The 12,768-nt window shown below is 38.1% G+C and overlaps 1 protein-coding gene across 3 annotated transcripts in view; it reads right to left on the bottom strand.

Moving 5' to 3' along the window:
* Positions 1 to 1,428: 1,428 nt before the first annotated feature.
* The window catches only part of BRCA2 (BRCA2 DNA repair associated), a 61,381-nt gene continuing 50,041 nt past the window's right edge, over positions 1,429 to 12,768 (bottom strand). For 2 of the 3 annotated variants that reach the window (XM_027590203.2, XM_027590204.2), the window contains 3 exons: positions 5,584 to 5,828; positions 3,872 to 4,018; positions 1,429 to 2,737 (listed from right to left, as the gene is read on the bottom strand). In XM_027590203.2, coding sequence (XP_027446004.2) covers positions 2,099 to 2,737; positions 3,872 to 4,018; positions 5,584 to 5,828 — 1,031 coding nt within the window. In that variant the 3' untranslated portion in view covers positions 1,429 to 2,098. The remainder of the gene's footprint in view (positions 2,738 to 3,871; positions 4,019 to 5,583; positions 5,829 to 12,768) is intronic. The other variant, XR_003519214.2, reaches the window with a different exon arrangement.

Genomic DNA, 12,768 nt, shown 5'->3' on the forward strand with positions numbered 1-12,768 from the left:
CAAAGATAAGTTGACCATAGAATTGAGGGTCCATTTCTGGGCTCTCGATTCTGTTCCATTGATCTATGTGTCTGTTTTTGTGCCAGTACAAGAACCAGTTTTTCTATATCTTAAACTTATTTACCAGTCTCCTCTAATAAATAGGAGACATAAAGACAAAAGCAACTTTATATTTTACATGCTGAAATTATTTGATCTCTGCACATTAGAAAGACTATTACTTTAACATTTCAATACCTGACACGACTGAAATCTTACCGCTATGTAACCAGTATGAAGTGGCCCCAGGTTTAGATCCAGAGCTTTTAAAGAGCTCAGAAGAGTAGTGTCCCTGTTTCTTTTTTTTTTTTCCTTATATGACACCTGAAATACTTGGTTTGGAAACATAAAAAGAATTATTAAATGCTGCCAGCTTTATCCCGGTAGAAGTGATCTATTTTTTCTCTTAATTCGTATGTGATTTTTTGAACACTCAACTTTAGCTTGTAGTGTTTTGTATTACTAACCTTTGCATCATTCATATAGCTGGCATAGGGCTTTATGTACAAGATAATAGGCTCTCATTAAGTGATTGTTGAATAACACAAGTTGCTTTTACCTTTTATCCCTTATACAGTGCACCTTCTTGACTTTGAAATCATTGTCACTTCTTAGAGGATAATATCCATTTATACTTAAGCTTCATGGTTTGCTTATATAGCTTTGCTATATTATTTACAACGTATAAAAAAGGAGTGTGCGCATGAGATCTCTCTGTGATCTAAATGGTAATGAAGAACAGAGGAGGTACTAGCAATTCAGGTTTTCTAGGAATGAAAAAAAAAAGGTAAAATTCTTATAATTCTTTTTGTTCACTTGAGATTCAAGTTTTATTCCCTGTTCTAGAGTGGATCACTTGGAAAATGATTGGGGTGTGAAGGACCAAATTGTTTGAACAAAACTTAAATCACATATTATTAAGACTGGCAGAACACCTGAGTTAAAAAACTGCAGAATGGACTATTTATGTTAATAATTTTTAGAGGAGAGAAAAATCATGGATCACAGTTATGAAAGAAAAAAACTGCTTCTTAAAAGATTTATTCTAGGGTTTGAAATGTGTTTATAGATTTGAAAACATGGTATTTTATATAAATTTAAGACATATTAAAAGACCTGTTTGAAGAGCTTCTCCATGCTATTAGCTCCTATTAGAACTGCATTCTCTTTTCTCTATTAAGCATAGAAAGGTAACAGATGAGAATGTCCTCTTATATTGAACTATTCCTGTCTGCCTTGGTGGTTAGAGAAAACCAGGTTTGAAGGAAGGACTTGCTGAGTCCTGTGATAGGGCTAAAAATAAAGCAGGTAGAATCACAGCCAATTTGAAAGAAAGATTTTCTCTTAAGTTGCAGATGATAATTTTGTTAAAAAAACACGAACACTATGAAATCTTTAAAGCATTTGAATTTTTAATTAAAATAATTCAGCGATCACACTGGAATCATGAAAAGGAATTACATTGAAGATTCTGTTTTTCTTGCAGTTATGCTGTCTTAAGGTTGAAGAATTGGTCTAAAGAAAACACCACTGTTGTTTCTTACTCCCACTGACTGTTTATCAGGATAGAACTGTAAGAGAACCAACATTCATTAAGGAAAAGTCGTTCATAGTGGGTTACCTCTGAAAAAACCAAACCAAACCAAATCACCTAAAATAGGAACTAAACTAAAAGGAATTACAGGAGTCAAAATAACTGTACTTAGAAACCTAGTTTCATTTAATTAAGGACACAATTTAAAGAGAAAGGTATGTTTACTTTGTAAAATATACCTGATCAAATCCAGTGATCAAATCCAGTCATAAAGATTTAAAGATTTTTTTTCTTGATTAGTTAGTAAATAAATATACAGTCAATTTTCAGACATGTAACTGAGATTAAAGTATATCGTTACAGAGACAGGCCAGGCGCATTCCTGAGATAGACAAGCACACAGGGAGATTTGGGACTGTGTCCTTTTTTTCTCATGCAAATCCTGATGTACTTGATGCAAATCCTGATAGGCTGAAGCTGCATTTTCTACAAATTGGAAAGGCTGAGTCAGTAACTGATTTATTGTCATTTTTGTTTCTGTCGCCTTTGCAGTCTCATAGATGCCCTTTTCACTGTACTTGCGTCCTGCACATTGGTCTCCCACTCTTCGGTGCGGGCCTGGGGGCTCCCGCATCCCGTGACCCCAGATGCAGCAGAATGCCTTTTCTGCCTCAGATAATCTTTTGAGCTCTCGGGAGCAGTCCTAGGGGAGTCACTGAGAGACATAAGTTGATTTTCTCCTGCCAGACCCGACAAAAGGGCTTGAGTGTTTATCAATGCGAGTTCTTCGTCTGCTATTGAATCACTTTCCAAAAGGGAAAGGTCATTAAATTTAAGTGGAGTCATCTGAGGAGAATTCAACTCTTTCTTCTTTATAGGTGTTTTGTATTTGGTGCCGCAAGCCCGTGGTGGCTGAAAGGCCTTCTGTGCAGCTGGAGAAACAAATGTACAAATGGGACTGACAGGCGGAGGTAAAGGCAGTCTACTCAAAAAATCCAAAGCTTTTCTCTTCTTGCAGCTTTTTGGGTCATCCATCTCTTTCTCCCCTTTACAATAAGACTTTGAAATCATCTGGGCTGATCCAGGTGTGGAAACAGACTTCTCTTTTGGCTTACGAAGTGATAAAGGACTCTGGTAATTCATCTCACTACTGGGAGAAGACATCTGATAAAAAGACAAAAAGCAGCCTAGATAATTATGCACTAATATATAAAACATCATCAAATTAGCTTTTCATTAGAATTATTTTTTTTAAAGATTCATTTATTTTAGAGAGAGAGAGAAGGGCGGAGGGGCAGAGGGAAAGGGAGAGAGAGAGAGAATCTCAAGCAGACAGACTCCCCAGAGTGTGGAACCCGATGCAGGGCTCGATCCCAACCCTGAGATCATGACCTGAGCTGAAACCAGAGTCGGACACTTAACTGACTGAGCCACGCCTGCACCCCTCACTAGAAATATTTAAGCACACAAATACCACACACATTGTCACTCCCCTCATGACTCATAGGTCAGATGATTCCAAGAGACCTTGATATGATTGTGCTCATTCCAGAAGGAAATAGTTTTGCATAAAAAGATATAAAAATGACAGGAAAAGAAAGAAGAATGAAGACTAATTGTACTAAAAGACAAAAAAGGAGGTAGGGGAACATAACTTATGCACTAATCTTTTCTTTTTCATTAACAGTTTAAACAAAGATAAGCATTTTTAAACCATTTTAAGAGCACAGACTGACTGGGTTCTAGTAGGTATACTTTTCTAGTTTTGTGACTTTAAGCAATTGTTCAACCTCTCTAGGCCATAGTTCCCTCATTTGTAAAGTGGAGATAATTTCCATCCCATGGATCGTTGTGAAGATTGAGTTAATATAGATATACCCAGCAACTGTTAGCTACTTAAGAATTAGTCATCAGCCAGTATGACAGACCTTATGGCTTGATGTGCATGTATTGTGATTTAAAGAGTTAAATCAAACTGAGCTTAGAAACAACCCTAATTGTATAGACTAGTCCTCCGAGCAAAAGGACACAAGCCAAGTATTTTCCATTACATGTACTTGCAAAGTTAAAAATGAAAGCACCTGTTTGTAAAATGCCCCCAAAGAACGTTACATTCTGGCTTTGATAAACAAGATAGAATTTCTAGATAACCTAGACTTACAGGAGACAGATAACAATTAACCACACTTTCTAGGTAAGTTTAATTACATTTTACCATGTTTACTAGGTATACACCAAAATATATTATTGCCTTCATTTATAATATTAACAAAATTCCTTAAATTTACATTAACTTACCAGAAATTTATTTCCCATGCCAAGGACTGTTTGAGCAGTGTGTGGCTCTGAAGCATAGTCTTTAGTCGGGGTGGACAACTTGGGAGCGTTTGCATTAAGTATATGCATAAGTTTGTTTTCTGCATCATTGCAAAACATACCAATATTCTAAGAAAATAAATGGGAAAAGCTGTTTTGTAAAATGAAAATGGACATAGTCATGTTTTCAGAAAATGTTACTTTTAAAACCAGAAATGAAAGGTTCAGACCAGAAGAAAAATAATGACACACCCCAAATTTGATAGCAATTGTCAAACAATCTGCCAGTGTAAAAATGCAAAGCCAACACAGTTGTTGGAGGGAGAGAGGGAGTCTGTATGTCAGGGAAGGAAAGAGATGGGAGAGATCTTTCCAATCATCCAGTTTAATAAGCAAGGTTTCACATGATCCTGGATTCATTGCTGGAAGATGGTCTCAAGGTCCAGCTCTATTTCCTACCTGATAGCTGTAAATCATCCAACATCTATAGAGTATGCCTTAGGTTAGTAGTAAAATGAGAGAATCACCTCATGTCTGTTCCAAGAATTAACTGAAACAATGAGTAGGTTAAACCACATAAAACTGTTGTTTCAGAAATTTCAATTGGTCAAATACCAGCAATTTTATAGGATTTAACCTAATTCATGAGAGTATTTTGTAAAACTTAAAAATGCTATGTAAATGACAGTCAGTTGTCTCTGAAGTACCCTTGAACAGTCTCAGAGAAAACCTGGATGTACTCTGTATGGGAGCCAAATAATGAATGCACCCCCCACTCACCCTCCAGTTTAGAAACCATATAAATCAGGGTGTTATTCTTCACTATGTGTACTGAGTCTTTAGACAAAATATTACACAAACCTCCTTCACATAGCTGGCTACTCTAATGCTTTTAAAACGTAATTTTATTTACACATATTTTGAATAACACACATTTCAAATATTAAAGAGGCTTATCTTGAAGATTCTTTACTAGTTAGCAATTTATAAAATTCAAAATTTTATTGGAAGGCAGCACTGCAAAGTAGTTAATAGTTTGGGCTACGCATTCAGATGGCTTAAGTATGAATCCTGCTTCTAACAACTTGGCTGTGTGCCTTAACCTCTCTGTTTTTCATCAATAAAATGGAAAAAAGCTCCATACCTCATAGAGTTGGTGATAGAATTAAATGCGACAGGGCTGGAACAAGGCCTGACACACAGTAAGCACTCTAAACTTTAGCTAATATTATTACTTGCTGTTTATATAGATTTAAGGATAAAATGCATACATTATCCAGGGAAAATAAATTTCAGTGTTCTATTTGGGAGTATTTCAAATCAAAGACAGATATAAACTATAAAATACTAGACATGGAGTTTAAAATGTAAATTTGGAATCGGCATGTTATTAACTAACTACACTACCAACTGCTCTGAACCATGGGCAGCTCCTATAATTCTTGTTGCTCACATGATTTGTAGCTCTGAACGTCCTCCTCACAGTTTCCCCTCACTCAGTCCCCTCCAAATCATCATCTCTCAGCTGTTGTCCTCCCATCTCCTCAGGCTTATGAGCACTTTATACAGGATGAAACCGCATTACATTGTATCTCAACTATCCAGTTTTCATAGAAGCCACCATTTTCCCTTAATATTTGACCATCAAAATAGGAAAATACCAAAATGCGTGGTAATGTACAAAGTAATTTTACCTCGACAGTATTTTTCATTTTGTGGAATAGCTCTTGAAAATGGCCCTCCTTTGGACTGGCAGAAAACCTGGAAAAATCTCCAGCAAATAAAGTAGGAATTCCTGATTTGGCTTCTGGTCGCCACTGGAGGTTGCTTGCAGCAATTAATGTGTGAGGTTTAATAATGTCCTCATTAAGATCGGCCCAAAACTTTATTGCCAATAAATTATGGCATTCATCTGACAAATAGACCAAAGGAGCAAGACCTAAAGAAACAAAACAAAACACCCCACTTCATTATATATGTTAGGTAAATTTAAAAAATGCAAGGAACTTCTAATATTCCCATTTGTTTTGGTATGCTAATGGTAAAAACAGATCAAACTAACTAAATTTAGAGAAAGCTCAGGATTTCCAAAATAGCCTGTTGCTTATCATGCTAAAATGTTAATGCCAATATGACAACATATTCTATTACTGAGGCCATGGGGAAGCAGTTTCTCTGTTGGTGGGAATACAAATTTGTGCAATCCTCTGGTGAAAAAAATTGGTAGAACCTAGCAAAGTGATGCACGTTTACCTTTCCACTCAGCAACCCCACTCTAGTACTCTATTCTGAAGATGTACTTCCAAGTATAGTGAGATACATATGAACAAGGTTCAAGAAAATACTGTGTACGAGCTTATTCACTGAAGCACCGTTTGTAGGTAATTATAAACGATTTAAAGCAGCCTGTATTACGCAAGAGTAGTATGGCACATTCAGACGACACTTACTATGCAGCTGTATGAAAGAATGAGGAAATGCTCTGAAAACACAATGGTCCAAAATCTTGGGGATGAAGCAAAAGCTGTTCTAAAGAGGGAGGTTTATAGCAATACAGGCCTACTTCAAGAAACAAGAAAAACCCCTAATAACCCTTACACCTAAAGCAAATATAAAAAGAACAAACAAAACCCAAAGGAAAGAAATTATAAAGATTAAAGCAGAAATAAATGAGACTAAAAAAAAAAATTCAATGAAACCAGAAGCTACATCTTTGAAAAGATAAACAAAATTGATAAACCAGACTAAAGCCAGACTCACCAAAAAAAAAAAAAAGAGAGCGAGAGAAAGGACTCAAACAAAATCACAAATGAAGGAGAATAACTGACAGCACAGAAATACAAAGGATTAGAAGAGAACATTATGAAGAATTATATGCCAACAAATTAGACAACCTAGAAGAAATGCATAAATTCTTAGAAACATGTAACATTTTTTTTTTTTTTAAAGATTTTATTTATTTGAAAGAGGGAGAGAGTAGAGCGCACAAGCAGTGGGGACAGGGAGAAGCAGGCTCCCTGCTAAGCAGGGAGCCCAACATGGGGCTCAATCCCAGGACCCTGAGATCATGGCCTGAGTCGAAGGCAGATGCTCAATGGACTGAGCCACCCAGGCATCCCTGAAACATGTTAACCTTCTAAAACTGAATCAGGAAGAAACAGGAAATTTGAACAGACTGATTACCAGGAATGAGACTGAATCAGTAATCAAAAAATTCCCCAATAAACAAAAGTTGATGACCAAACGGTTTCACAGGTGAGTTCTACCAACATTTAAATAAGAATGACTACCTCTTCTCAAACTATTCCAAAAAAAGAGAAGAGGAAGGAGAACATCCAAATTCATTCTATGAGGACAGCATTACCCTGATGAACACAGATGTAAAAATACTCAGCAAAATATTAGGAAACCAAATCCAACAATACATTAAAAAACAAACAAACAAACAAACATTCACCACAATCAAGTGGGATTTATTTCTGGGATGCAAGGGTGTTTCAGTATTCACAGATCAATCATCATGATACATTACATCAATAACGGGAAGGATAAAAACCATATGATTGTCTCAATAGATGCAGAAAAAGGATCTGACAAAGTACAGCATGTATTCATGATAAAAATCCTCAACAAAGGAGGGTTAGAGGGAACATAACTCAACATAATAAAAGCCACATATGAAAAACACATAGCTAACATCATATTCACTAGTGAGAAACAGAGCTTTTCCCCTAAGGTCAGGAACAAGACAAGGGTGCCCACTTTCACCACTTCTTATTCAACACAGTACTGGAAGTCCTAGGTGCAGCAATCAGACCAAAAAAAAAAAAAAAAAAGAGAGAGAGAGAAAAGACATCTAAGTTGGTCAGGAAGAAGTAAAACTTTAACTATTTGCAGATGACATGATACTATATAGAAAACCATAAAGACTCCACCAAAGAACTATGAGAACTGATAAATGAATTCAGTCAAGTTGCAGGATTCAAAATTAATACACAGAAATCTGTTGTGTTTCTACGTACTAATAATGAAATAGCAGAAAAAGAAATTAAGAAAATCCCATTTACAATTGCACCAAAAAGAACAGAATACATAGGAATTAAAAAAAAAAGAGAAAGCTCTCTATTCACTGTTAAGTGAAAAGAGAAAAGCACACCAAAAAAAGACTAAAATTCGTTACCCTTCATATAAGAAAGAAGTTGCTATAAGAAGATATATACATGTATCTTTCCACATGTAGAGAACAAACACAGGAAGGATAAACCAGAAACTACAGAGACAGGATGTGGGTAGAGAGAAGGGAAGGAACAGCACTGGGGTAGAAGGGATGAGAGGGACTGACACTTCTTGGAGTATGCCTTTGTGCAGCTGACTCTTGAATGCAGTATTTCACACACCCTTCACATAGCCCACAAACAAATAAACCCAACCAGATAGGAAATTCAAAATGGAACACAAACATATTTCCTGGCCTTTCTATCTAAAAGGGCCTAGAAGCAATGGTACCTCTGAAGTAATGAGTACATAGTCTAGCAAGCAGATGTTGGCTGTAAACAACATTTTCTCAAAAAAAAAAAAAAAAAAAAAAAAGTCCAGGGTTCCTTGGAGAAGTAGTTGATTCAACTTGACTGGGGCAAGGAACATACAACATGAACCTGGAACATCTCGTTGATGCCAAACAGTAAAGAGGTGCTCAAAAAATTACAGGAGTCAACCTGAAAAAATTCCTAAATGGCCTAAACTGAAACAATCGGAGCAACAAAATAATGCAGGTATTGAATTTTAACCCACAGAATGAAATACATATTCATTAGTCCATACTGATATAAACCAATAAGGAAGTAAATTTGGGGAAAAGAGGCAGCTCTTACAGTGGAATTCCAATGAATTCCAATAAATGGAAAAGAGAAAAGGAAATCAGGCAAATACTACAGGAAATCTGTTGCAAACAAAATCAGCTGATGGATGCTGAAATTAATTGGTGAAAGTCTGAGGTGAAATAGGACTTGCACAGTCTCAAAGAATCTGCTCCAAGGTTAAGGTGGCAGACACCACCTTCACCAAATGACCAAGGTTGCCACTCTCAGTAATAAGCAACATCAACTTCATTAACCCCTTGATACCAGAGAAGGACAGGCACAACACTATTTCTGTGGTAATTTTGCCAAACATGCATAAGCTTATTCCAATCATGAGAAAACATCAAACCCCAAATGGAGAGAAATGCTACTAAATAATTGATCAGTCTATTCAAAAGAGTCAAGATCATGAAAAACAAGAGAAGACTGAGGAATTATCAAAGACTGGAGGAGAATAAGGAGAAATGATGATGGAATGAAAGTGGGATCCTGGAATAAAAAAAGGAAAATAGCACGACAAGCTTCTAATTCAATTACATTCTATAGTGTAGGTAATAATAGTGTGCCAATGTGAACTTCCTGATTCTGATCATGGTACCATGGTCATGTAGGATGCTTACATTAGGGGAAGCTGGGTGAGAGATATTTGGAAAGTCTGTATTATTTTTGCAACTTTTCTGAAGGTCTGAAATTATTCAAAATAAAAAGCAAAAAAATTTCAATGCCAAAAATGGGAAGGGACCACTGGATAAGCCAGGACAAGACTAAGGCACTAACCATTCAATCCTACTATTTAGAATTCCTTCTCTGTTACTGTTAAAAATTATGTTTCCCTTTATAAATGACAGGAATGGATCCCATTCTCAGATAATGGGGATCTGATCTGATTTGTTTATTCTATTGCAAATGATGGTAATTCCTTTTATTTCTTTCAATTTTATAAGTCGATTTATTTAATGGATTTTAATCTTAAATATTAAAAATTGCTTTTAGAGAAATTATATTTCCCAAACATGTTCAATTTTCTAATTTTGGAATTTGCCTCTCATTATATTCAAAACTTGATTATAGCCCTTCTATCAAATGCCCTTCTTTAAACTATGTTTTTCAGGCGCCTGGGTGGCACAGTCGGTTAAGCATCCGACTCTTGATTTCAGCCCAGGTCATGATCTCAATGTCGTGAGACTGAGCCCCACATTGGGCTCCACACTGAGCATGGACCCTGCTTAAGATTCTCTCTCTCCTTCTCTCTGCCTCTCCCCCTCCCACTTGTTCTCTAAAACAATGAAAACATAAACTCTGTTTTCCCCCAATTATAAAAGTAATACACGTTTACTGAAAAACATTTAGAAAATGCAGAATATAAAAATAAGCTTCCAGGATAGTTTCCTCACTTCATTTTTTCCTAGAGGTTTCATAGCTAAATCAAATCATATATGTTGGAAAAAAAAAACAAACAGAAACTTTACTTATTTCTCTGATTACCACGCATCTTGTAAAAATGGTAACAGTTGGAAGAATTTTTTAAAATAACACTTTTAGAATGTTGGCACTAAAAAAAAACCCTGAAAATAAAAGTATAAGAAGAAAATTATCTTGTTGGTTTGTAGTCTGGGGTTGCTCTGAACTTATGCTGTACCTTTTAAATTCTTTTTAGAAAATTTCACTGAAAGGATAAAGCACGTAGCAGTTGCCAAACCTACGTTCAGGAATTCTCCAGCCAGCGATGTGATGTGGGTGCAGAGCCCTCCATCTTCAGGTCCAGCCTGCGCTTTCAGGGAGCGCTGGTTATGGCCCGCTCCCACCTCGGCTCCCTCTCCCAGGCTTGCCCTCTGCTGTAGGGCCCGCTCTCTGGAGGAAGCATGCATCCAATGACTGGCCCCTAGCCTCAAGCCGGCATGACCCTGAGGGCCATGCTCGCTGCAGAGTCCCTACGGGACACACGGGTGCTGTTCCTGGGGGCGCTTTCCAGGAAATCTGAGGGTTTCCCAGGGAAACTGACCTAAGAAGTGGTCTCATTTAAGTAATTCACTTTATACCAGTTTTTGTAATACAGTAACAAAACAGACTGAATGCTACAAGTCCCTACTTTAAGTCCAATTCTCAAATGGTTGGGTTGGGTTTGGGTTTTGTCAGAGGGAAGTATAAGAAAGAACACATAAGCATTAGAGCCTGAAAGTATGGGTTCCAATCCTTTACATAACTGTGACCTTGGGCAGGTCACTTAACCTCTCTGAGCTCCAGTCTCCCCATCTGTAAAGTGGAATGATAACAGCAAATGAACAGTGTTACTATGAGGACTTTATGAAATTCTCAACAATTACCTGCTCCCCCACCCTGCCCTGCCCCACTTTGTTAGACGTGGGGACAGAAAGAAACTAAAACAGAGTCCCTGTCCTTGAAGAGATCACAGTATCATGGGTGGGGAAGAGGGTCAGGAATGTGGGCACAGGCCCGGGCCATGTGATGCATGTGATGGGTGCCGACCCTGCGAAACACATGACACGCTGCGGCAGTTGAGCAGGGGAGCTCTGACCCCAGCACAGGCATCTGGCTGGGGGGTGGGGGGGGGGCATGTAAGCTGACTAAGGCATGACAACCTTTCTTCAATTCTTCACGAAGGGAGGACAAAGGGCATTGTAAGCAAAGTGAACACATATTTAAAGGTAGGAAGTGCTAAATGTTCTATATAGTGGGTCAGGAACACAAAGTCACAACAGTTGAGCTGAGGTGTGTGGGGTGGTGGCTTAAGGCAGGCAGCAGATGAGTTTTTCAGGTATATGAAGGAGTGTGGGTTTCGTTTTCTAAGGGATAGGAGCCACTGAAGATTTTAAACCAGGAGACATCATGATCAGATTTGGGTGTTATGTAACTAGTACTTCAGGCTTAAGGTGGCACTTTGAAGCTTTTTATAACAGAATTTTCTTCCTCTAACAGTTAACATCAAACTAAATAAAAACAGAAAGAAATGTTCACCAAAAACAGAAATGAGGGATACCCTGATATAAAATTTAAAAATTAATGATCAAGGAAAGAAACAAGATTGTGGATAAGGCCAGGCACAGAAAGGCTCAGCTTCTAATTCCTTTCCCCAAACTGGTAAAATGACATGAAGCTTGAGAATGTTATTACCCATAAACCTAAAGGAAAGCAAACGGCCTGCGTCTCCTTGCCTTCTTCCTCTTCTGATCAGAAATAATGAAAATGGCCGCAGGGGAAGCAGGTGACCAGGAATGACTGACAGAAGTGAATGTTCCAGGGTTTAATGGGTTGAACTGTGCCCCACCCAAGATGCTAAAGTCCTAACCCTCCGTACCTGTGAATGTGGCCTTATTTGGAAACAAGGTCTTTGCAGATGTAAGCAAGTTAAGATGAAGTCATTATGGTGGATCCAACCCAATGTCCTTATAAAAAGGGGAAATTTGGACACAGACACGTACATGGGGAGAATGCCATGTGAAGACGAAGGCAGAGATCGGGGTGATGCACCTATAAGCCAAGAACACCAAAGAATGCCAGCAAACCATCGGAAGCCAGGAGCAAGGCACTGGAGAGATTCTCCCTCACAGCCTCAGAAGGAACCAACTCCGCTAACACCCTGATTTTGGGCTTCTGCTCTCCAGAACTGTGAGACAATACATTTTGGTTGTTTAAGCAACCCATTTGTGGCACTTTGTAACAAAGTGTAGCATAGCAAATTAATACCCAGGGTGACTCACTCAACTGGGGAAAACAATGTAGAACAGAGATAGTATCTTCCAGGGATACACAACATACAGTGGAAAGAAACTCAAGTACTCAGCCATCACACGGTAACCAAGAGGGGAAGACAATGATTTGGGATATGGCAGAAAGTCAAGACCCGCCTTTTCCTCTGCACACACCTCACCTCCTCACCACTATGTGTCCTGCCCGGGGCCATCACAAGTGGTTTCAGGTCAGTCTCCACAAGCAGCCAGCTCCCAGGTCCTGCTGTATTCCCTGGGCTGTCTCCAGAAAGCTCTGCACAATGACTTCTTT

The sequence above is a fragment of the Zalophus californianus genome, chromosome 3 (genome assembly GCF_009762305.2).
Source record: "Zalophus californianus isolate mZalCal1 chromosome 3, mZalCal1.pri.v2, whole genome shotgun sequence".
Taxonomy (NCBI): domain Eukaryota; kingdom Metazoa; phylum Chordata; class Mammalia; order Carnivora; family Otariidae; genus Zalophus; species Zalophus californianus.